Source organism: Molossus molossus, unplaced genomic scaffold (assembly GCF_014108415.1).
Source record: "Molossus molossus isolate mMolMol1 unplaced genomic scaffold, mMolMol1.p scaffold_m16_p_11, whole genome shotgun sequence".
Taxonomy (NCBI): Eukaryota; Metazoa; Chordata; class Mammalia; order Chiroptera; family Molossidae; genus Molossus; species Molossus molossus.
Window position 1 is genome coordinate 83,732,469 of NW_023425346.1, and position 26,950 is coordinate 83,759,418.

General features: G+C 38.7%; 1 protein-coding gene across 26 annotated transcripts in view; it reads left to right on the forward strand.

Annotated features, from left to right (window-relative positions):
* The window catches only part of MAP2 (microtubule associated protein 2), a 283,366-nt gene extending 266,329 nt beyond the window's left edge, over positions 1-17,037 (forward strand). For 16 of the 26 annotated variants that reach the window (XM_036253788.1, XM_036253789.1, XM_036253793.1 and 13 more), the window contains 4 exons: positions 7,402-7,494; positions 9,392-9,473; positions 13,002-13,114; positions 13,336-17,037. In XM_036253788.1, coding sequence (XP_036109681.1) covers positions 7,402-7,494; positions 9,392-9,473; positions 13,002-13,114; positions 13,336-13,551 — 504 coding nt within the window. In that variant the 3' untranslated portion in view covers positions 13,552-17,037. The remainder of the gene's footprint in view (positions 1-7,401; positions 7,495-9,391; positions 9,474-13,001; positions 13,115-13,335) is intronic. The other 10 variants (XM_036253798.1, XM_036253801.1, XM_036253804.1 and 7 more) reach the window with 1 other exon arrangement.
* Positions 17,038-26,950: the final 9,913 nt, after the last annotated feature.

Below are 26,950 nucleotides of genomic sequence, written 5' to 3' on the forward strand. Positions count from 1 at the left end.
GATTTTTGCTCCATACTGTAGCCAGTCTTCTCACCACATTTGTAATTAAGCATCCCATTGTATAGTTATTTTATGTCAGTCTTGTCTCGCCTTCTAGACCATAAGCTCTATAAAATCAGGGATGAGGGCCGTCTTGTTCTCAGGGCCCAAAACCCAGTAGATGCTCAATAAATGTTTGTTGAAAGTTGAATGAATGTGGTATACCATATTAAATGTGAGATGCATTCTTTCCAGTGACTATTGAAGAAGTGTGAATGCCTAATACCAAAACTCTTGTTATCCAAGGAAACTTCACAGTGAACTTTGGTTAAAAAAAATATTGGACCAAGATGTAAAAGCTGAGTTCTTGATACCCCTTTTCTATGAAATTACTGTGTGACCTTAGATACTGACCTCTCTGGTCCTCAGATTTCTTAATTTGTAGAGTAGAAACAACAAAATAATACCCATTTTCTATATAGCACCATGTCATTTAAATAAACTATAAGGTCACGTTTAGATCTCATATCTATGGCTTGCCTTAGAGGATGATAGCAATTTTGCATTATAGTTAATAAAAAAAAAATATTTAGTTATTCTAATAAGCTCCATAATAAGTATTTGTGCCACAACGGGCAAGCTGAAGTTGAGTAAAAATGTAGTGTTTCTGAAATGGAAGAGTTTAATTTTGGAAGAAGTCAGAGAAATGAAATGAGTAAAACATAGAGTAGAATCTTTTTTTATATTTTTTATAAAGCGTTAGGCATCATCCTAAGGTTTTTAGGCTTTTTATATGCTAATTTGAATGAGTTGCTTTCAATCTTAAATTCAGGGAAAAAAATAGAACTAATTTTGGAGGCAACTAGTAAATCATAGTATAACAGTTTTTTCTCATATAAAATGATGATGGTCACCACTGTGGAGGTCTACTCATGTGTAGGTAAATGTATAAAACTATAAATTTTGTAAACTAAAACAGGATTGAAGCTTATTTAGATTTTTTCCCATTTACACATGCATTTTTTTCATCACATTTTACTAAGACTCTGCTGGGTACCATTACTATATGACAAAGGGGAATGGGACAATATGATATGGTCTCTATAATCTAGGCAGAAAAGAAGTGGTGTGTGTTTGTTTTCTTGTCCCCTTTAGTATCTTGCCCTTACTTAATTTTAATTTCTTTCCAAGCCATTTCTTTTCATCTCCTTAAGACTACAAATAATTGCTAAATAAAAGGAGTAATAAAATACCCCATGAGCTTTAAAATACTGTCAGTCAACCCAGCATGAAAGAAAAGTGTTTACTGAAATACATTATAGTATATTGACAAAGGGTTGTGTTTTTTGTAGCAAAGTCAAAATTATCTCAAAATGAAAGCTCATTGAGATCACAAACCCTAGCTTTATGCATTGGAACCTATATAACTGTAATTCAAGTGTCTCTTGTAGGGTAATGAAAAGTTTTAGAGGTAAGCTTCATAAGTATTAGTTATTCATAACTATGAAAAAAATTTCTGATTTGGGTTTACAAAATTGAGATCTGCAGAGTCTTTTTCTGCTTGTTATTCATTTACAAGCCAAGCAAGGACATGGGACAGCCTTGAATTCCAGGTTGTTGTCAAACAACTGAGCAAACTCTGGAATACTACGCAGTTGTTAAAAAGAAGGATCTGTTACTCTTTGAGACAGCATGGAGGGACCTGGAGAGTAATATGCTAAGTGAAATAAGCCAGTCAGAGAAAGACAAGTATCACATGATCTCACTTATGTGTGGAATCTAATGAACAAAATAAACTGATAAGCAAAATAGATCCAGAGACATGAAAGCATGGATCAAACTGATACATCTCAGAGGAAAAGGAGGGACGGGTGGGAAGAGACTGACCAATGAACTTATATGCATATATGTACAACCCATGGACACAGACAGTTGTGTCATGAAGGCCAGGAAGGGGTGGGAATAGGGTGGTATGGGGCAATGGAGGACATAGGAGGGACATCTGTAATACTTCCAACAATAAAAATAATTTTTTTTAAATGAGACTAAAATCCTGTGAAGAAAAAAAAATATTGGTTTGAGATGCCATCACAGGTTGGTGAGGTTTTGTACATCCTAACTCTCAAATCCAATTTGGGGAATAAATCTAACTGAGTCCTTAAATAAAAGTTACTTTCTTTAATAACTTGGTTCACTATTCCTTAAAAATTTTTTTTTCTTAATTGATTTTAAAGAGAAAGGAAGGGAGAGGGGGAGAGAGAGACAAACATCAATGAGCAAGAACATTGATGGGCTGCCTCCTACTGGGAATCAGGCCCACAACCTGGGCATGGGCCCTGACCAGGAATCCAACTGACGACCTCTTGGTGCACGGGTCGATGCTCAACCATTGAGCCACACCAGTTGAGCTCCTTACATATCTTAAAAATTTAAACCAGAGAAAAAAAATTTAATGTCAAAAAATTATAGCATATTAATTTATCTGTTAATTTTCTTGAATCGCAGTGACTGTTGTGTTTATACTTTCCTTTCAGTGCCCCTTGAGAGCCCACTTAAAATAATTAACAAAGGATCTAATAACTAAGCTTAATGTCTATTCCACCAAAAAGTTCTCCAAATTTTTCAGCATTCACCGCATAGTTTTTTATTATGGTCCTAACTTTGTGTGTCTGATAAAACAGCCTGCATAGGCAATTGGACTGGCACCTTAACGAGCCCCCACTGAGCCGTTCTTAGGGTTCTGGGGAATTGCAGGCTTTGACCTAGACAATTTTATTCTATTTAAATGTGTACGCAGCCATATTTATTGTTTATATTTGATATACTTAGTTTTGAAAAAGTTGTCAGTGTACCCAGGGTTAATGAAAATTCATAATGGTCTATAAAGTTTTGTACCTGTATGCATTTTAACCAGAGCACAGGGTTGTTAACAGATGCATCTTTGAAAAATGTTATCTGTTCCAGAGAAATTTCAACCTTCTGGAATATCTGATGCAGTTATATTCTTGTTTTAAGATATGATGCCTCAGTACTCTATCAAGGCTAGATGTGTAGTTTTTATTAAAATTCATTGCTGTGGAATGGGAAACACTTTTGAGAGAGACAAAAAAAAGTGTTATTATAATGCAAGGACAAAGGAATAGTTCACTTGAAACACTCCTGAGAAATGTGGCAAACCCAGAGAAAAAGTTTAACCCCCTGTGAAGCTAAAGGAAAGTCAGGTGAGTGTCACTGTCCACTACCCTTAAAAAAAAAGCATTCTTTCTAAGACAACCTTGGATGGAAGAAGAAAGAAATGATGTCACAATTGAGGGTCATACCTAGAAAATGCCTGAAGAGCTTAGTGCTACATTGTGGGGGAGCTGAGAACCGAATCCGAACTTTTGGACCCCAGATACCCTCGGTGTCTTACTATCTTGAGCTGACATGTGGATATTTTGGTGAAGAAAGCAGCATCAGAGAGTGTCAAATTAAAAACAAATAAGATCACTTGCTTAAGAAATGTAAGTTGATATTGAGATTAATGTCCATGGTTTATAAATTATTTTACTAAAAACTGTAAATTGGGATTGTATTTTCTTCCATTTTACAAAGTTTATATTTCTAATTTTCAGTAAGAGATGAATTCTTGCTTACCGTCATATCCTGCATTTTGTCTTCCTGTCCTTTCTTAGAATAACCCCACTTGGCAGGGGGTGGGGGGGGTTACTTTCTCTAAAAGATCAATTAAATGTATATTCAGAGAGAGTACAATGGCCAATCATTTCTGTTGAACCATCATAATAAAAATTCAACTACAGTCACACCAGGACTGTCCAGAAAGTAATTGCACTGTTCTTCTCTAGCTTGGTGGAGGAATAGATAGAATTAGTAAAAAAGTAAAAATAATTCTGATTATTCAATTACATTAACCTGTTCTTTATAACTCTTCTTGTTATATGACTATGTGAACGCAAAGTCAACTATGTAAGTAAGTCGCCAATATTTGCCCATGATGCTGAATTTTTTTTCAGCCTCCCACTGTTGCCTGACTGACTGGGCTGAACCTTGAAGGGTGCTCTATTACAGACTCAACTAGCAAGAGATAATAATATAAAGAAAGCATGAGGATGAACTTGAGAATATAAACAACACTGTCTCGCGGACATGTAAAGTATTAAGAGAGGGCTCAAAAATCAGATTTGCTGAGAACCCTGGATGCCTAGCAAAGAAATGTTTATTCATTTAATTGGAAATAGGGAGTTGGGGAGAATTTTGAGTAAGGCAGATCTTTAGGAAGATGATCCAGTTGATGGATACAATACATTTCACTTCTGTGAACTATGCAAAAGAAAGAATTGTTTCTCTTTCAAATTACTAATTTTGCATTAATAGTGCAGTAAAACTTTGGATAAAAGAAATTGACGCCCTGGCCAGTTTGGCTCAGCGGTTAGAGCGCCTGCCTGCGGTCCGGAGAGACCCGGGTTCGGTTCCCGCTAAGGGCATGTACCTTGGTTGCAGTTTGTCCCCGGCCCTGGTTGGTCGTGCGGGTGGCAGCCACTCGATGTGTCCCTTTCACATCGATGTTTCTCTCTCTCTCTCTTCCTCTCTCTCCCTCCCACTCTATCTGTACAAAAAATGGAAAAATGTCCTCGGGTGAGGATTAAAAAAAAAAAAAAAAGAAATTGACAATGATTAAAATGTGTGGTAGAGTTAATTTTGGGTAATGACTATTCAAATATTTTTTTCTTCTATATCATGAATATAGAAAATAAGTTAATTTGTCAAATAAGAAGTTTGTTATCTTTTTAGACAGTCTCTAAGATGTTAAAATAATTTTCTATTGACATAGGCTTTAGGAAAACAAAAGTTCAATGAGGATTCTTCCCAAAGAAAGGAATTTTATTTGGATCCTTCCATAGAACAGAGAGATTAAAAACTGAACTCTCTAATTTAAAAGAAAAAAAACAAACAAAACAAAGCCAAAAAAACTACTCTAGAATAAAACTTTTATCCTTCACAGCAGCCGTCGTTTTTCTATTTTATGGAATGGTTTGTGAGAACGACTAGTCTTTGTGGAATTAACGCTCTAAGTATGAATCAATGTCAGTAATTTTAAAGATCTTTGGTATGTAATATTTCATAATTTTTCTAAGGCATAAATGTGAGTCACACAGACTAAGTGGGTGTTCAGGTACCAGTTGTCAAGCTAGAGGATAAATCATACTGAGCATCAAGCACCCGCTGCCTAAAGTGGTTTTGTTTTTGTCTACTCAAGCATTAAGCAAGATGATGAGTGTCAGACTTTGCCTCATTTTAGACAAAAGCAATATGCTATGAAGTTATTGCAAATGTGGAACTATGTGAAGAATGTGCCATTAATGCATGTCAAAGGTCTGCTTCGTATTACAGCTTGAGCAGATGTAGGTTGAGAAAGTCTACCATTGAAGAAGGTCAGCTGCTTGTTTCACTAGAAAATCTGTGACTCTCCAGAAAACCTGGAAAAAAATCAACAGAAGTTGACCTTTAAGTGTTAGGATTTTAAGATATAAATGATCTCTAAATAATGCTAGCAATGTGTGTGATCCCTTTAGGCTTGAATATTTTGTTTCAGAAATCATAAAAATTGTCAATAAGTTAGTCAAATGTTAGAGTCAGATTCATACAACTGAATTTAGAATTTCCATTTTGGCAACAAGTGAACCAGACTAAAATTTGGCTTTTGATCACTTTGTAATGAGTCACTTGCTTGGTACTCTAATGATCTCTAACTAAAATTTGTTAATGAAATATGAGACCTTGTGTATTCCTGAGGATGAGGCAGAAAATGGCTTAGATGAATTCTGTTTCATTGCCAAAATAATTAGATCTTCATGGATAAAAATTATATTTGCTATTATTAGAAATAATAAATCAAAATTATTTCCTTTCTGAAATTAATTTTTATGGTTTGAAATGCAAAGGCCCTTAAAGGTATGTGTGTCACATTTTATATGAAACTCTTAGATTACAACTACACTTACTGTTTGTTATAGACTGTGTGATATACCCCCCTTTTATGAAACTGGAATTTTTATTATGCCCTGAAGAGTGGCCCAATCATCATGCCGTCTGAGTTCAGCTTTTGACAAGAGGCCCTTCTCTTGGGCTGTTGGTGAGAGTTGTCAATGATATTTCCCTAGAAGGGACAGCTATCTTGTCAGTGTTAATTAAGCAAGCACAGCAATTTAAGTGTTGTCTAGTTAAAAATAGCCAGGATTCATGTCCTCTTGACATGTTTTATCCTTTTTTAAAATATCGAGATATGTGATGCTATTTTGGGGCATGGCTGTATATCTAGGATAACTATTTTAGCTTTTTTTCTTTTTTTTTTTAAATAAGAGGTTAAGCTGTCTCCTGAAGCATTGACAATGTGATTTCTCTGAGTTCTTGGGGGAAGGGAGGAAGAACAGTAGTTACAGAGAAAGTAAAACCAAACAAACAACAACAAAAATAAATCTTGCCTTCCGTGCTAACTTTGCTCATCAGCCCTCCAAGACATGCAGAATTCAAAAGACACATGAAAGAGCTCACAAGAGTTATTACTTTGTACATTCCATTATACCAGATCTGGATTTGCTATTGTCTTCAAGATAATACTGAACTTCCTGAAAGTAGAAATGAAACACCTAACCTCAAATCTGTTAGACCCAGCCACGACCTGGACTTCATGACCTACTACAAGTCAGCTAACTAAAGGTCTTTGGTTTTCCCCCTTCTAAAAATGGAAAGAATGCTGCCACACCTTCCAAGGGTGATGGCAGTCTGTGAGCGGTTGTCAGAGACAGGCCTTTCAAAAGGCCACTGAGCCAAACCTGCAGGGGAGGCCCAGAGCCTCCTTGTCGACCATCTTAGGGAACCAGGGGTTCTTCCCCTGAATGAATGAGGACCCTCACCTGTAGCATTCACTGCACTTGTAGCTATGTGGCCAATAATACAGTTACGTCACGAGTACGAGATGATTTATAATGGTGATGGCTGACACTGTCGGGGTTAAGGTGGGGGCAGATAGGACACTGCCCTGTCCTTCAGGATCCTGGGCTGAACTATACTATTGGACCTTCCATAGAGTGAACCTGAGTCCCAGTGTTGCCCACAGTATTGGATCCCTCCTCCACACAGATGATCCATTTTAATTTTCTGCTCCTCTAATTACTTCCAGATTACATTTGCCTACAAGTGGGATGCCTAAGGCTCAGGAGCATTTGACCCTTGGGAGTACAGAACAATAGAGGCTTATTTTAATGATAGATCTGCTCTTCAGTTCCAGTGTTCGTTTTTCTCTTAAATGATTATGTAGGTAGAAGGGAGTCTGCAGCCGTTTGGACACTACCCATTCTGGTTCCCTATACCCAGCATGTTGAAAGAAAAATGCACAATGAAGTTACCTCCAATTCCTTTTAGGTTAGGATTTTAAACAAGAAGATCGATTTTAGCAAGGTTCAGTCCAGATGTGGTTCCAAGGATAACATCAAACATTCTGCTGGGGGCGGAAATGTAAGTAGCGCTTCTGTTAGAAAGCTGTCCTGGTTGCGTGGAGCCATCTGCGCAGCCAGCACCTGTCTCCTTTCCTGCCTCCTTCCCAGCACACCCCCCTTCTTGTTGCTATGCCACATGTCCCCTTGATCTGGGAGCTTGTCAGCCTTGCATTTTTGGTGATGGGTTTCCCATCCTTCCCTTTAAGATCATCAGCAAATTTTTTGCTTCCAACTGAGAAACAAAACCTTGATGGAGTACACCATGGTTTCAGGAGGATGGGAAACCCATTTCACTTGCCAATTTTGTTCGCTGGCTTTTGGCCCCAAGGTATTTCCTCCTGCTGTCTCTGTTCCCCTGCAGAAGTCACCTGGGCACACACTTGTCTGGCTCCATTTAAATTACTCTTGAGGCAGAGACTGATAGAGATTAAAGTACCCAGTGTGCAATGTCAGCCTTTTGTGCCTCATTACTCATGAGAGTTAGAAATCACTTGGAATAATACAAAACTGGTGAAGCATGGTTCATCTGTAATTCAAAGTGAAAGGATTCAAGTCCCAGTATACATGTCTTAATGCTATTTTTCCTGTCTCTTAAATTGAGTGGAAATAATATCCTATGAGAGGAAGGGAAAGATAAGTCCATGATGCTCAAATGTGGTTGAGGCAGAGTTGAAACAGGCAAACTGAAGCCAGATCCTGTCACCTAAACTTTAGGTCTGGTCTTCTGTGACTCCAATAATTTAAAGTACCAAAAGCAGAATTTTCACCTGTCTAATAACTCTTGGCTCCTTGCTCCTCAACTGGGTAGGGATGGAGTCAAGCAGTGAAAGCAGAGATGAGCAAGTGACCCCTACCAGGAACTGTCATCTGATGTTCAAAGTAGATCCACTGAGCATAACAATGTCATTGTCATGGGAAGTCCATAGTAAGGTTTGCTGGGCTTTCCCAAGAGCGCCGGGCTAAGCCTGCGTCAGTATTTACAGGAACATGGCTGCCCTCCTCCCTGTGGCCCCGACTGTAAGTGTCACCCAGCTGATACTCTCTCAGAAGATGTCAGTCCTAGTAAATAATTTGAGGGGATCAGAAGGCGGATCCAGCTCTCTGCTGCAGGTGCTGCTGGTCAAAACACCTAAGTGGAAAAGGATAAATTGAGATAACTAACAAACTTAAAATAAGTAGGGGAGCTTCCAACCTCTAAAACAATAGCCTTAAACTTTCCTCTAGAGAAGACTCACTTATTCAAGTATGCAGAGGTCCTGGCCCCATTTCCACAGCGTCCAATTCAGTAATTCCCACATACTTCCGAGGCAAATGGACAGTGAACCACACTTGGGGAAGCACTGTTTTAAATGTTGGGAGAGGAAATAATTTCAAGGAAACACACACACACACACAAATGTTGCTATCAATTAATAATTTGCTGTACAAGAAAAATTCCATTTAGCTAAGACATAATATTTTAGAAAAACATGTTTACTCCTTTCTTCTTCTTGTATCTTGAAGCAATGCTGTTCTTCTGGTGTCTATGAGTGATGTTGGTCACCTTTAAGTAAAAATCACTTTTGAAATAATAATTATCTCTTTCTTCACTTGGCTCTTTGCATATGGAAAGGTTTAACACAATGTGGCTTCATTCTTGCCTTATTAATCCAGGTGTTTCTGTCTCCTTGTGGCATGATCTGTTTTCTACTAATAACATTTTCTGTTTTAGGATTTCCTTTCACTTGAGTCCTTCTTTCCAACACGTGGGAGGACACATGGGAGATTGTTTTCTATGTGTGTATGTACTTCAGTTTGGGTTCCTGGATATGTTGTAGTGTGTTGTCAGTTTGGATATGTTTCTAGATTTATGTATGAGCTTAGGGGGTTTGTTCATGTATGAACTATTTTAAGCATATTTTATGTGATTCACACAGGTACAGATTGTTACTAAGAAGATAGACCTAAGCCATGTGACATCCAAATGTGGCTCTCTGAAGAACATCCGCCACAGGCCAGGTAAGTACATTCTTTTCAGTCGTTTGAGAAACTGACAAGCAAAACTGTTGTTGTGAAATACCCAATTGGAAGGATGATTCAATATCCCAATACTTCATTTTTTTATTTAGAGAAACTTAAGTTAGAAATTTGGGCATCTTCATTTGGACAAGTAAACTCAATTACCAAAAACAGACCATGTTATTTATATTTATTTATATATATATATAAATAGGACAGGTTAAAATTTAAAAGGTTATTGCAGCTCTCTTGAAATATATAGTCTATAAAATGCATTGGACCATGTATTCATATATAATTACATGGACTAAAAGCAGCATTTCCAAAGATTTTTCATGAGACTGTTTTCCTACAGTATATGAAACAAGGATTTGTGGTTAAGCAAAGCTAAAGAACTTTATTTGTTCAACTTCTCAGATCCTTTAGTAGTCCATAAGCACAGTCAATCCTCAGCAGAATGCAATGCTTCCCTAAATTCTTTCACCATGGACCTCTTGTTCTTCTAGAATACCTCATGGGACTAGTGCTCTAAAGTAGAGTTTATAGTCTTACTTCCTAAGAGGAAGCAATTGGTTTTAATAATTTATGCTTAGCACCTTAATTAAACCAGGTAATAGAGTGTCCTCATTCCTCATTGTCTCTCACGTTATCAGAAACGAGGTATAAGAACTATTGAGCCCAGTAAGATTGCTGACCAGGAGAAAATTATTAAGAAAATTTATTAGTTGAAAAACAAAGGTAGATAGGATACGTTTTAAAATGGATAAATGCATTAGAAACATCTATAAACCAGGCTTCACTTTGGCAAAGAGTATTCATAAAGCAAGTCAAGGAATTAAAAACTACTTACATGGAATCTCTGTTACTAGTTTCAGAATTTCTACCTTGGATTTAGTGTCTTTGTCATTCATGAGGCATCTGGGACATGGCCCCATTCTGCCTATCTTCACAATTCCCCTGTCTGTAAGTCAAGCCTACAAACATTTAGTTGACTTTGTACTTCCTTGTCAAAAGTATGACTAAAGTATCTGGCCGTACTACCTATATTATTCCAGAATACAAAAGAAAATATTGGATTCTTTAATTCCAGATAGTAAGTATACGATAATTCAAATTCACCTGGGGTCTTGATGCACAGAAAACTTTTACACCGATAAGGAAATATTCTGTGTAAGAGTCATTGGTCATAAAAGACGATTATCATGGACTCCCACTTATTTCTATATCTAGCTCTTCTGTGGTTACTGAATCAGATGACTGCATTCATGAAGTGTTAGCACAATAATCCTTGACAATAACAAGCTTTTTCACAAGGTTACTTTGGAATGTGGAATATCTACAGAGACTATAATGAAACAAGTGAACACCTGTAGTCATAGATTAAAATATGTTGACTTACTGATTTCACTTCAGAATATATGAAGCTTGATAACGATGGTAGTCTTTCATAATCACTGCTCCTGATGGGTACCAGAATTCTTCAGAACCAAAGACATAGATCTCTTAATTCAAACGGACTTCTTTAACAGTTGCATAGAAATTTCTAGTAGGACTTTAACAAAAATAAGCTTCCTTTTCTGAATATATTTTGGGTCAATATTACATTTTTTTCTCTCTCTCTCTCTCTCAAAATATAATTCAACAAAAATTTTAACAAAATTATATTGACACAACATATAATTATAAAAGAAAGCTCAAAAAGGCAATTCCTGTCAGAGGCAACAAAATTAAAAAGTACAATTCTAAGAAAGTTGACCTCTTCTTATTGAAAATGCAACATCCTCCAGCCTCTAAACAAGATAAGAATGTTTTAAGAATCACACTAATCCCATCACAACCAATAAGTGAATCTCACATGGCCATGTTAAAAAAAAAAAAAAAAAAAATCCTGCATATTTTGAGAGGACAACTACAGTTTTCTTGAAAGTATGACTTAAATAACATCACGCACATCTGAAGCCTTCAGGAGAAGAATGAATGGATATATCTTCAAATGTAATCCAGTAACACCATATAATATTAAGGGGTTCCTGGTCAGGTAGTGGGGTGATAATACAGATATCTAGGCATTTCATGAGAAACACACTGCAAGACCTGTGAAGCATTAACAGAGCTTTCTCTTTGATCTATGGAGATAAAAAGCATCAAGAACCCAAATTTTAAAAATATTTTTCATGTTTCCATAGAGTCCTTCAGGTATTTCTTCTCAAATTAAAATCCCAAGAGAGATGCCATAATAGTAGATGATCACATCGCTTACCAACTAGCCTTCCAAAAAAAAAAAAAAAAAAAAATTGCATACAGCCAAAACCAAGTTGCTAATGAAAGTGAAAGAACATTTCTTAGGTGGAGATGGGTAAAGGAGACTAACCCAGCTTCTTTCCAGGTCACAGACATCAACGGAAACTGAGAGGTGCTCAAGGACAGGCTAAAGGACCACAAATAGCTCCCTAGTGTAGACCTCCTTGCATCTGCAAGCTTGGGAGAGGTAGAAGGGCGTGCAGAGATTGGGAGACCTCTCTGAAGGGTGGCCACTTTCTTCTATCAGCAGATCCTTGATGTTCGGAATAATTAGCAGTTAGAGAAATACCATGGTCAAAACTCTGTCAGTATTATCAGATCAGCCCTGGCAGGTATGGCTTAGCAGTTAGAGTGTCAGCCTGAGGACCGAAGGGTCATGGGTTTCAGTTCAGTCAAAGGCATGTACCTGGGTTGCAGATCCATACAGGAGGCAACGAATCAATGTGTCTTTCTCAATCAGTGTTTCTCCCTGTGTCTCTCTCTCTCCCTCCCCCCTTCCATTCTCTCTAAACATCAATGAAAAAATATCCTCAGGGGAGGATTAACAGCAACAACAAAATTATCAGATCCAAGTCCATATCACATAGGTTGTAGGACGTCATTATGAGAATGTAATCTCCTTTTGCTCCATCTACTAATTAAAATGGGAAGCTCTTAAGGCTTATTAGTAAAAAACAAAACAAAAAAACCTTAGCTTCTGACTTTTATTATATCAGTCAAGCTATGAGTGTTCAAAATTTACAAATGAATGTTTCCCATATATGTGCACCATTGTTGGCCTAATAGTGTTTTGTACAAGTGACCTATTACCATGAAGAAGAATAAAGAAGAGCTTCAATTCAATATAATTTGCTGCCTTTGGAGTCAGAGTCTAAATATCCCAAGTTTTAGAAAGGATGCATGAGTATAGATTAATAGTGTTATTTTTAGAGTATTTATTATACCGATAAGAGAAACTCTCCTGATATCTTAGGTTAAAATGGGTAGAAGAGAAAGGTATCAGTATGTAAAGCAATCCATATAATGGTACAAAAAAGGGGGTCATTATCTTGGATGAAATGGACTAGAACTTTAAAAAGGTTTTTTTCATGTCTATGGTCAGAGGTATAGTAAATTAAGCCTGAGGTCTACAATGGTCTATCTACTATAATCATTTTTGGGGAATAGTCACCACAAATATAAGATTTAATTTTAGCAAAGCATTTAAAAGCCTTTCTCCTCACATAGGTGGTGGCCGTGTGAAAATTGAGAGTGTAAAACTGGATTTCAAAGAAAAGGCCCAAGCTAAAGTCGGTTCGCTTGACAATGCTCACCATGTACCTGGAGGTGGTCATGTCAAGGTAAGAAAGAAGGTCATGAGCTGATCTCGTCTTTTTTTTTATCAGTCTTTCTGAAATACTCTTCATCAATATGGGTCCCAGGTCGAAGACCTGAACATATAGAAAGTAGGGATGGCAGAGCTGAATAGAAGTGGCATTCACATTAGCTCTGGGATATAGAAAAAGATCTAGGGGTCATTCAGAGGCTCGCGTTGACGAGGACTAATGCCTGTCTTGAACAGATTGACAGCCAAAAGTTGAACTTCAGAGAGCATGCTAAGGCCCGTGTGGACCACGGAGCTGAGATCATCACCCAGTCCCCAGGCAGATCCAGCGTGGCATCCCCCCGACGACTCAGCAACGTGTCCTCTTCTGGAAGCATCAACCTGCTCGAATCACCCCAGCTTGCCACCCTGGCCGAGGATGTCACTGCTGCGCTCGCTAAGCAGGGCTTGTGAATATTTTTCAGTTAGCATTGGAGTAATCATATTTAGGCATGAGCTCTTGGCAGGAGTGGGCTCTGAGCAGGTGTTACGTTTATTCTTTACAAACCATAAAATAAATAATCTCATTCCCCAACTCTAGTAATTGTTACAATTTTATAAAAAAAGAAAAATGAATAGCATATGCAGAAATTGACTTGATTTCCATTTGCAACAGGAAGACACTGGCTTTACATAAGTACAATTGGACGGTTATTTTTGCTCTGCTCTGTTTTGCATGGAGTATTATTATTTGAAAAATTGCATTTTTACCTTTCATGTGCCTGAAGGCTATCTATCCACCACATTCTGAAAGGCCTTGTTAACATCCAAGCTGCTCATTTCACTATTCTGTTGCTGGGTGAACAGATTAAAAGCTGCACATTGTAATTTATCGCAGATTAAAATAAATCAAGGAGTCTGATGGCAGGAAGGGAAGAGCATGTAAGAAATAAGGTTTTTTGTTTTTTTTTTTTTTAAGTGTTATTTTGTATAAATGGGAAGAAAGATTCAATTAAGTTATTAACATTTGGGACCTGGATAATTATATCAGAGTATAAGTCGATTCAATAAATTATTTAACTAATTAAAAGTAGTGACAAAGCATCTGAGCTGCGGTCGAGGAAGTGGTGTCGGTGCTCTCGGAGGGAGGAAGCACCGGCACCAGGATGGACTCATGTCTGATTAGCGCGTCAATCTATCAGCTGGATTGTGTCCGCTCCACCAGTTTCACACCCTCTTCCATCTGTTTGATACAGTATTATAGATATAAATATATATATATTTCTCTGTGGCCATTTGTGATACTTCCTCATATACTTGAATATTATACTCCCTTATTCACAGTATCTGTGTCTCCTGCACCTTTGGTGTTGCAATTTTAGGTATGTGAAAGTAGATGTTAGCAGGGTTCTTTCCCTATTTAAAAAAAAAAAAAAAAATACACATTAAAAAAGACAAAAAGTTTTAGCATGAAGTTGCTTTCTGTAACAACTCAACGCTGTAACCCTGTTATAGTGGCAGATACAAGTCTCTCCCGTGATGCTAGAAACATTTATTTTTCTTTGCTTTCACCAATATGTAGTTTGTGGGGGTGGGTCCAGCTATACATCAAGGGTTTACAGATTGTTGGTTTAAGATTATGGATTTAAATTATTTTGACTCACAGAATAGTTTGGGTTTTATTTCTGTAATCATTCATGAAAGACTTATTACGATTTCTTCCCCTCCCCCCCCTTTTTTTTCCATTTGCTAAAGTTGAAACTAACAGTGGGAATCCGGGACATGTTATCCCATTCTTCCGAATAGGACCTGCTTATTAAATTATTTGACAGAAGAAATTTGGCTTTCTTCCCCAAAGATCCCTTGATCAGAAAGGAAGAATACAGTATTTTGAGAAGCTATAGCTACAAAATACTTGAGATGCAGATATCAAAATCATTTCATTCTGGACTCCAACACTGCACTCTTTAAAGGACGACTGTATGACCCAGCATTACTTATCAGGAGATAATACTGTTTTGACCTTACATACAGTCTAGAAATCACAAATCAGTTCATTAATTCCTTTCACCAATCATTCATCCTAGACTTCCGAAGAAACAATGAATTAGTCAATGGCCTGGATAAGACAAACGAGTTACCAGGCTGGGTAGATACACTTTAGTACCTTATCTATTCTTTTCCTTGCTCAGGGCTGGTAGGTTGGATTTGAATAGTTACAGGTAAGTGATCTGGTAGGCGTTTGATTCCTTTAAGCCAAATCAGCTCCTGAATACAGAGGAAGAAATGATGAGCATGGATGAGGCAAAAAGGAAGTGTAGTGGCATCTAAGAAAGAATCTAGGGGATGCAATAACGGAGACACATGAGTGACATTGTGTGACCCATTGAATATTGGAACCAATGTGATTTCCACAAAAGAAACTCTAGGAACAAATGTGCAGCATTCATTCTCAACGAAAAGGTTTCACATAGGCAAACATATCTGAAACTATGTATAAATCAGTTATTTTATACAACAGTCAAAAAGATGGAAACTACTGAGTAGGACTATGGATGTGTCTATTACCTGCCTAATAATTGCTGTGAGGTTTGATTTGACCAATCTGGGCATTTTATCCATCAGCTTCCCTTGAAGTGCACCAGAAAATAGGAGAAGAAAGAATAGTTGTGTGGAGACTTATGGTATTTTCTTATATGTTTGATAGATAGTGTTAGATAGTGATTGAAGTTCTGTAGGAAGAAGTTAACAGCTGGTTAGAACAGTTTTAACAAGAGAAACAAGTATTTTTTTTCAACTTGGTTTAAGTTTTTTATAAAAGTTAAGAATAAGTGAACATGCTCTACATATTAAAATTCAGTTTCTTAAAAATACGTATCCAAAATAAAGATTATATAAAGCATGGAGTTATTAGATTTGGCATGAAAACAAATGTTTATTTTAAACCACAGCAAAAGGATAATGAATAAATGCTCTTCCTTTGTATGGAAATGTGATTCTCTATAAAGTTAACAAAAAATACCCTGGTTATTTGTACCAGTACAAGAGAGAAACACACAGGATAAATGTCTTCTTATGGGGTAAGTGGTGGAACCCATCTTGCCTTCATTCTCAAGATTAACGACACAAATTAAGCTTTTTGAACACCACTCTTGTGGGGACATCCATACGCTGATCTAGAAATCAAAGCTTCATAGTTCCAGTTCTAGATCTATTAGTGCCAGTTTCTCTCTGGCTTTAGCCTTTGAGAACCTGTTTAAAGATACATAAGTAATCCAGAGCTTTGAAGAGTTAAAAGGCCAACTTCTCTAAGAACTCACTCTCTCTGGGTCACCTGCAATCAAGAATTGGATACCTTACAACGATGCAGGAAAGATCCGAGTTTATGATGAGTTTCAAAGGCCATGTTCATTTAAGAACCAACTCTCTCTGGATTCTCCTGCTGAGGTCCAGCAGGGTGATGGGCTGAAATCCCACCCACAAGCAAGGCACCTGTGTAACACCAACTACATATGGCTGAAGAAAGTTAAAGAAAGAACTTTGTTAAATGGAGACTATACTAATGGCAGCTGGCTTCTCCAGACACTTGTACAGGAATATAGCAGGAAATGAGTCATCAACCAAAATGTAACACATCAGTATTATTAAATAAAATATCTCAATGTGCTTAATTCTGACATAGCTACAATTATAGTTTTTCTCATATTTTTCATGCCACAAAAAGGAAGTAAATAAACTATTCATGGTCTAAGTAGCCAACATAAATAAATAAATAAATAAATAAAATAAAGTAGCTTCATGGCTTGGGAAGACAAATTTTAGGCGTTCCTTCAAAGATTGATGTGCTAAAATCAGCATTGATGTTTGTTTTTCTGGGCCTAGGATTTTTAGCCTCCGTGTGTAGGTTGAGGCCAAGTCCCTCTGCAGGAAAAAGCTTATTTTTAAACTAAAAAAAAAAAAGTAAACATGAAAATCTACTTCAACTTTAGCAAAAAGAAAAAAAAATCAACAAAAAGTATACTCTGTATGCTGGGATTCCAAGGTCCAACACTCTGCTAGAAATCTGTGGGGGTTTCTTTCTTCTGATAATTCTAGAGCCTGTTACCATAGAAAGACATTTCTTCAATGGCTGATTGTAGTTAGTTCATGTTTTTCAATCAAAATTTGCAAATGTATTTGTTGCTGTATAGTGATTGTTTTTGCAAAATAAAATTGCTTGTCATCTGATTGATAGTTTCAAATTGTTTCTTCTCTGGGACAAAAATTATATATACCTGTATATACATACGTGTGTGTGTGTGTGTGTGTGTGTGTGTATCCCTTGTTTGTATGGAAATGCAGTATATATATTGCTCAATCCAACCAAAGAAAAATTGTAAGAGAAGGCTACAATTACCTGCTGAGTTCCTACCATGTGGCAGGCCCTACTGCATTAGCAAGTGCCGAAACTCAATCAAATTGGCGAAGCATAAAAGCAAATTTATTCACTCAAGTAGCCAACTAGACAGTTGTATGGCCAGGCACTCAGAAGACATCATTAAGAATCTTCCTTTTTTCAACACTAGATCCAGGCTCTCAAAAGATGTCATTAGGAATCTTTCTCTTTTTTTTTTATCCTCATCTGAGGACATTTTTACATTTTTTGTACAGATAGAGTGGGAGGAAGAGATAGAGAGGGAAACATCGATGTGAAGGGACACATCGAGTGGCTGCCACCCGCACGACCAACCAGGGCCGGGGACAAACTACAACCGAGGTACATGCCCTTAGCGGGAACCGAACCCGGGTCTCTCCGGACCGCAGGTGGACGCTCCAACCGCTGAGCCAAACTGGCCAGGGCGGAATCTTTCTTTTTCTAAACCTGAATCTGCTTCTTCTGGGTGGGTTTCATTCTCAGGCAGGCACCCCTTTCACGATGGTCCCTGGAAGCTCCAGGTTGCACCAACTGCAAAGAAAGCCTCCTTCCCGGTAGCTCTAGCCAAAATCCAGGGTCTGAAAATCATTGACTGACTCGGGTCACCTGCTCACTTGAGCTGATTGGCCAGGCCCAACTCTATCACAGGTGGTGGAACTGCATGAACAAATCGTGAAGTGGAAATATTCCCTTCAAAGTAAAGTCAGTCTGCTGCTGCCAGAAGAGAAATTGATGCTGTACAGGTCCTAAAATCAGACATCCTCTACATCCATACACAGTATTCTCTATCTTTCTTCATCCTTTAGTTCTTTGCTACTCAAATTGTGCTCCGACTTCACCTGGGAGCTGGTTAAAAACACAAATTTGCAGGCCACATTCCAGATCAATTTACAACCTCCCCCTGGGTGATTCATCTGCACATTAAAGTCTGAGAAGCACTCAGCTCATCCAGTTCTGTCTAATGTGCTGAAGGAGAAGAACTCTGTTGCAGCCCACTAACAGGTAAGAATTATTCCTAACACTACTTGACTATAATGCTGCAATAAACATAGGGATACATATATCTTTAAGAATAAGTGCTTTCAATTTTTTCACGTGGATACTCAGAAGAGGAAGTGTTGGGTCATATGGTAGCTCTAAATTTTTTGGAGGAACCTCCATACTGGTTTCTATAGTGACTGCATCAGTGTACATTCCCACCATCAGTGCACAAGGGTTCCTTAACTCCACCTCCTCTCCAACTCTTCTTTCTCGTCATATTAGAAACAGCCATTCTGATGGAAGTGAGGTGGTATCTCACTGTGGTTTTGATTTGCATTTCACTGACAGATAGTGATGTTGAGCATTTTTTCATATTTCTCTTGGCCATCTGTATGTCTTCCTCAGAATAATTTCTATTCAGGTCATCTGCCTGTTTAAATTGGATTGTTTTTTGTTGTTAAATTTTAAGAGTTCTTTATATATTTTCGGTTTTGGCCCCTTATTGGAGGTATCGTTTACAAATATCTTCTCCCTGGTTGGTTGCCTTTTTGTTTTGTTGATGGTTTCTTTTGCTGTGTAGAAGCTTTTTAGTTTGAAATAGTCACATTTATTTATTTTTGTTTTACTCCTTTGCCTTTGGGGTCAAGTTCACAAAGACCCCTCTGAGACCAAGATTCGTAAGTTTAGCCCCTATGTTTTCTTCTCTTTATCTTACTGTTTCAGCTCTTGTATTCAAGTCTTTAATCCATTTTGAATTAGTGTTTGGATCACAGTTCTGTATGGTGATAGGAGCAGGATATCGGAAGGAGGGAGGGAGGGAAGGAAGGAAGGAAGGAAGGAAGGAAGGAAGGAAGGAAGGAAGGAAGGAAGGAAGGAAGGAAGGAAGGACGGACTACTTGAAACAGCATCACTAAGTCTGATGTCAAAGAGTACAGTTACCAAGTAGTAGAAATTTATCAGTAGTGAAAAAAAAAGACTTTTGTATTGGAGGTTTTCCAGATCTCATATCTCACTTGGCTGAACTAACTTCTACCAATGTTGTCGTATCCTTCTATTCAGTCTTTTTTTTTTTTTCTCACTATGAAACAGATTTGGCACAATCTAGCCCAAATCATTAGTTTCTCTTTAATAAAAATTAACATCCATGTTGTCCTTCTAGGAAGTCTTGAAACCACAGGGATTAAGATATGTATTCATCTGGCAGCATGAGTCACAATAAAAGCTGCATTTCCTTGTTATTAATTAACATGTTAAAGAGGAATGTACTCACCTTGAGAAGACACGAGTAACTCAGATGTAATGTAGATGACAAACGAACCCTCTGTTTCCCCTAGTGGAGGAATGTGGCACTTTCATGTAGAACTGTGACCCAAATAATTCAAAGCTAAAAAATCCAAAGTACACAGTCCAGCAACCTACAATTGTTTTTAAATACTGTCCTTCGCTAGGTTTTCCTGCTTATGTTGAAGACGCGTCATAGACACACTCCTAAAAGCTCCTTTTTCCCCTTCCTTTTCGTCAGATATACCACAGCTTTCCCCACTTCTAGGCCCTCAAATTTTGTTAAAATCTCCTGCTCTAATCCTGGTTGAGAGAATAGACTGTAGCCCCCAGATATTCTTTGTTTGGCCTGAACAGTGTTTTCAAAATCAAGATATTTTACATAAAGAAATACACACACACACACACGTGCACAACACCAGGTTTGGATCTTCGAGAAGTTAAAAGGTGTGGCAGCTCTGAGCCTGTTCTCATGATTCTGATTGGTTGGAGCTGGTCTGTGGGGACCTATGAGATGAGCTTGTTCTCTCCACTCGGCCACAGTGCCCACCTCTGCCTGCTATTACTCCCAAACCATTGCATTCAATGTTACTCATTACTAGAGGCATTGGACACTACAGATTTAGAGTTTACAACCTCTGGTCTAGACCCACTTGTCTTTCCTTCCTTATTTCTTCTTCATTCTCTGAAACAAAAATCCAAAAGAACAAGCTCCAAATCTTAGAGTGGGGAAGGGAACAGGTCAGGTTGTAAGTCAGGTAAGAACCCTCAGGGAGACTGGGAGTCTATTAAATCAATTTAATAGATTTTTACTCTTTCTCAAAAAAGAAGAAAAACAATTCTGTCAGTAGTACCTTCATATGACAGTAGCAACTAGTAACTTTCATGTCCACGATAAATACATTTAAGATTTTGCTCTCACATATATTTATCATTAAAGCAGAAAAAAAGGAAAATACAATGGAGTATATTTTTTGTTTCCTCGTGTTATGATAAATTAAGATTTTATGGACAAATGAAAAATGGCAAAAACTATCATCTTACTCAATAGGCCTGAACATGTAAGGTACTTGCCTAACACATAGTGGAGCCTTAGCTGGTTTGGCTCTGCAGTTAGTGCAACAGCCTGCAGACCAAAGGGTCATGGGTTTGATTCCCCGTGAAGGGCACATGCCTGGGTTGCAGATTAGATCCCTGGCCCCGTTGGGGTCATGCAGAAGGCAACCAATCAATTGTCTCACATCAATGTTTCCCTCTCTCTCTCTCTCTCTCTCTCTCTTTCTCTCTCTCTTCCTCTTCCTCTTCACCCCCCCACCCCTCCCTTCCTTTCACTGTCTAAAAATTAAGGGAAAAAATATCTTTCAGCAAGGATTAAACCCCACCACCACCACCAACACCAAAAGAGAAAGACACAGTGGAAAGATGTTCTAACCTTTCCAAGAGAGTCACATGTTCTTGAATCCAGGACTAATTTTCAGTCCATATATACCTTATTTAGCTGAATACGTTGCTACAGTATTGAAAGACTTGCTGCCCAGACCTCCTTCTCAGTGCCCACCTTTGTCACCTAAGCCTATGCCCTGGGCTCCACAGGCTACTCCGATTCAAGCACCCATAAGGTTAATGCCTGGTATAGCAGAGAGCCTCCAATATTCTGTTCCTGTCCCCCACAAATCCTGCCTCCAGGCACCGCCAGTGGCTATGCCCCCCTCAGGGGTTCTGGAGGACTGGCCGTGACTACCTAGCTCTACAGGAACCCCAGATGGTCCACGCTGGCACCTAGTGACCTGCTGGCCTGCTAGCCACCCTGCCACAGATCTCACTTGCCTGTCCCTTTCCCTGCATTGTCCCCCTCCCCCAAGTCAGAAGAAGCCTGGAGCCCCCCAGAAGAAATAGTGCCATTTTTGACATCCTGGTACCAAATACCTGGTGCTCATATAACCACAGCTTGGCTATGATCACCTGCTTCCCGTCTTAATCATCCCCTATTATTTCCCTCATATAGTTGCTTATAGGAACCACAAGTCACCACGGTACTTTTGTCAGAGTGTGGGGACAAGCAATAGGCACTGAAAAGGTAATGGGGCTCCTGAGACCAACAACAGAAGTGGGTTGTGAGCTATAGATAGGCCCCGTGGTGCAATTTGGGGCTAACTGGTACCTCAGGTAAATCCTTTTTATGGTCCCTGTTAAAATTCACCTTTATCACTCACCAAATGCCCAACTGAAGTGGGCATTAACAACATTTATTTTATACTTATTAAGTGATTGTCTATGCCAGGCTTTCTTATAAATATATATTAAATCCTATGAGCAATTATTAGTGCCCCCATTTTATACATAAGCAAACTGAGGCATAGAGTTTGTTCAAAACTTAATGGGCAGAGTCAGGATTTGAATCCAAGCAGTCCAAGACATCTTTTCTGGTCTACTGCATTAGATTTGATTGTATAAATAGTCAAATAAAAAATTTTCAGGGCAGCCATTAATAAAGATACAAATATATATTATGTACAAATCTCAGAATTACAAGACACAGAAAAAATTCATGTATTTGCTGTTAATTCAGCAAATGATGAAAGAGGATGATCAATCATAAACAATATCATTTATGTAAAGAGACATTCTCTATTTTGTAAATGCAAATCATTCCATGACAATTGATTAAATAGAAGTCATTAGAACAATTGTATGCTGTTCTCTGTATTAAATAATGGCTCATACAAAGGCATCATTTAGCAAATGACACATATATATGTCAAGCAAAGATCAATCAACAGTTTCTTTTTTTTGGTACGTGCCCTTAGTGGGAACCGAACCTGGGACTCTCTGGTCCGTGGGTTAACACTCCAACTGCTGAGCCAAACCGGCCAGGGCTCAATCAACAATTTCTAAAATCATCAGTGCATTTGGAAATTAGAAAAATTGGATGAATATTTTTATTACAACAAACCACACTTGAACAGTTTCATAATTTTTATTATTTAGAGAATAAAAGGAGTTTCCCTAAATTATGTGTTAATTTGTACCAGTTGCTAAATATTTAAACATCATGGTGCTTCCAGCACCATAAAGCTTTCTTTTTATATTTTAAATTTAAAAAAATTTTTTATTGATTTTAGAGAGAGAGGAAGGGAGAGGGAGAGAACTAGAAACATCCATGAGAGAGAACATCAGTTGGCCGCCTCCTGCATGCCCCACACTGGGAATCGGGCCCACAAACTGGGGTTGTGCCCTGACTGGGAATCGAACCAGTGACTTCTTGGTGCCTGGATCAATGCTCAACCGCTAAGCCACACCAGCCGGGATCATGGAGCTTTCTTAAAATCTGTTTTTCTTGCTCTGTTATGACACCAGTAACTGAGTTAAATTTCTTGCCTTCATTACACGCATGGCACATGACCTAGATTTTCCTTATAAAACAAGGGTCTACAATTCATAGCATAAATATGAGAAAGCCTGCTTAAGCCTTAGATGTGGAATACACACTTCAGATAGTCTGTTGATTTTTAATATTAGTAAAAAAAAAAAAATATGATCATCTTCATTAGCATCAGAAAACTAAGATACAAAGTGATACCAAGAAGACTTCTCAGCCATTTTTCTGCTTCAACTATAGAAAAATCAGAAAACACTCCCCTTATAAGGACACCAATACTTTGTCTTTTCCTGTGTAACCAGTGTGTTGAACAAGCATGATTCATAGGAATTGTGATCCAAACACAAATTTATTTTGGTCTCTCTCGGTTTCTTGAAACCTTATGGAAGAAATCTTCCCATGCCGCAAGCAAGAGACTCCGGCGGACTCTTGACTTTTTAGTTACTCTCGGATAATAAAATTTTCTGGTTATGAAAAGAATCTCAATTATAAAAAAAGTTATCCATTCAGAAATGAGAACGTCCAGCCCATGGAAAGGCAGAATCTGGAGCCGTTTGTGTGAGATCTGTGTCTTCCCAGCACGAACGGCTGGGTTGCCAGCCTGCACCGGGAGGAGCCGACCTGTGTTCTCTTCGCTCTCACTTTCTCCCCTCCTGACAGATGTCGTTTTTTCCTTCTCAGGGTATAAAACTGGGGAGTAAGTAGAAGTGAGGGAAGTTCAAGCAGTGTTTTCTCTTTCTCAGTGGGCACTTCCAGCCTCTTTGTGCTGAGGCCTGACCCCACCCGACCAGCAGCCTTCCTTATGGAACATGAGATGACTGTCCCCAGATCTGTGTGCCGGCCTCACCTGGCCGGCAGGTATTACCTCCCCACTCACTCGGGGGGTGGAGCTAGTTTCCAACTCAACAGCACTCCTGGGGCCCCACAACCAGAGTCATCAGCCCTCCTCTGGCCTATGGAGAAATCTAGTGTCTCCCAACATCAGGAAACACATTTCAATGCTCTCCGAGCACTGAATCTTCTCATCAAGCTTCAGGTCAGACGGCAGCGCCGCCCCACACCTTCCCCGAAAGGAGAGTGTTCCGGACAGCATGGCATCTCTGTCCCAAAAAACCCCTTCGTCCATCTCCTCTCACCAAATTCCTCCCTACTCTCCTTTTTGTGTCCTTCATCTGACAGAAACGAAATCCGGAGATCATTCCTTTATTCATCTGTACTTGGAAAGGGGCAGTGTTTCGCTCTCACCTGCTGTCAATCAGGTCAGCCCCACAGTAGATTCTCGGGCCCAGAGAATCCAACTCTAACATCCTGCTCTTTTTCCTATATTTTGGGCTGGAGAAGTCTCATAACGTTTGTACCTTTCAAAATGGAAAATGAATCAATGCCACAAACACCTATTGAGTGCTACATCCTCATGTGGTCCAGTGCCTGTGGGCACTCAAGAATCAGGTGAAGGAGACAGAGCTCATACAGCACACCACAGCCCAGGACGAACAGTGACAAGTGGTAGAAACCCCAGTTCACATAAAAAACTATGGAAAAGGGGGAACCCGCGAAGGACAATGGGGTGGAAGGAAGGGGATTCCTAAAGCACAGACATAAAGGCATGAATGAAGGACACTCAGAGGACATGAAATCATCTGCTGTATCTGAAGCACAGGTGGGTCAGAGGGGAATAGCCGGGAGACAGATTTTCGGGTCTTCTGTCATATTCACAAGTTTGGATTTTATTGTGTAGGCTAAAGCAGTCATTAAAGGTTTTTGAGAAGAAATGACATGATTAGATCTGAATTTTAGAAGAGTAGTGTTAGCAACAAGGTGGAGATTGAACTGGAGAGAAGGGACTAGAGCCCGTGGAACCAGGCAGAAGTAATAAAGCCTGAGCTAGGAGAATGGCAGCAAAGATCTGGAGAGAGGATGATGCTTAAGACACTTTTGAAATAACAGGGACAGACTTTGAAGACCACGGGATGTGAGCTGGTTAACAGAAAAGTACAAATAAAAATGAGGTTTTATACCTTTTGCAAACGAGCTGATGATAATTCCATTAATAAAGATGAAGTATGCAGGTGAAGAAAGTAAAGTATCAATAAAGGATCCATGAGGAAATATCAGAAATTTGTTCATTCACATCTGTTCATGACCAAAGATGGATGTATCAGGATACATCAGCATCACCCTAGGTTTGGGATGGTCCCAAGCCAGGGGTGTAAGTGAGAGGAAGAGGAGTAGCTTGCCCCAACTATGTTGATCAATAACGAGCAGTGCTCTTTCCCTTCATCCCAGGGCACAGCTCTCTCTGAGTTCAGGCGTTATCCATTAGAGCGATCTAGTTGACAATGAATGCAATGTTGGTGAGCACCGCAGTCCCATGACTTGCCCGTTCTGGATCCCTGCAGATGTGGCTTGTTTTAGGGAAAGTCAGAGGAACTGAGTTTCAAAACATCCTCTGGGTCAATAAGATGCAGACCACAGCAGCCCCTCCTTACCAGTGCAGTCATTGTATACTCAGCTCTTCCTATGTTATCATCAGTGTTGATTTATAAATGGTCCATTTCCCCAAAGACTGTTTCATCTTAAGTGGAAAGAGAGTTTTGTTTTGTTTTTAAAGTAGTTTGTTCTTGACATTCACTCATTCGCACTAGGTATCTTGGCTCCATTTATTTTGTTTAGGCACGAAACGTAGTCATCTGGCAATAACATTCTTAAAATCAAGTCATCAAGTACCAGTACAAAGTTATTAATTGTACTATGTTACCATGACACTTGACATTTATTCTCCGTTCCTCATTTTCCAAGACTCATAATCTGAAACAGCTTTAAAAAATTTCTAACATATAAATGATGACATTAATCCTGAAGAATGGGAGCAGAGTTACAAAGTCCAACTTAAACTTAGTGTAATTCCTACATTTAAGGAGCAAGAGGTGGGGGGGAAAAGGGGAGGTGATCATAAAAACCAGGGACCTGCCCTCTGAGGAATTGTAGTAAGAAAAAATGTCACAGAAGCCACAGGAGTGGGTACAAGTGGATGTTGCATAGGGTTAAAATCTGCAGAGAGTCTGCCCAATGTGAGACCTGGGGAGCTGCTGAGTTTTAGGCTAGATCATTCAGTGACTTGGCAGAACAAGGAGGATGTTAAAGATAGAAGCGGCATCTTGGGTGGTACTTCATTTCACTTACATATGACCTGGGGAAAGTTACATAATTGAGCTATTGGCAAAAAAAACCAAAACCTTCTCTAGCTCCAAAAAACCACTCTGATAAGACTTTCCTGACTCATAGCTTGGGGGACTTCGAATATAAATGCTTTCCTTTTGAAATGCCTTTCATCCAGAGCACACAGTGTTTGTCAACATTGTCAATGGTGAAAAGCACCTCTCTGTCCCGATCACTCCCACGGGTAGTTTTGAAAGCTGCCTTCTCTTTCCGTTGGTTTACAAGCACCTGCCTCTGCTATCTTGCCGGCATACTGCTGCTAACTCTAACACTGGCTTCTAAATGCATCTAAGTACATTCATTTCCTTGTATAATGAAAATGAATCTATTTTTCAAAAAGAGTAAACAGGCTTTGGAAAGTATATAAAACAGCTCAATCGAATGTCAGAGATTAAAATAAAATGATTCATGTCTGTTTCATTACTTATTCTTTTATTGGTCTTAGATGAAATCTTTTAGCTAACCCTTCCAGCCACAAAAATGAAGATAATAATTCTTGCTTATGTCCTTGTATTTTAGTCAATTAGATTTGCAGAGTGATTTGTGATTCTCAGATAAAAATTATTGCATTTTCTCATTTATACAATATAAGAGTAGTA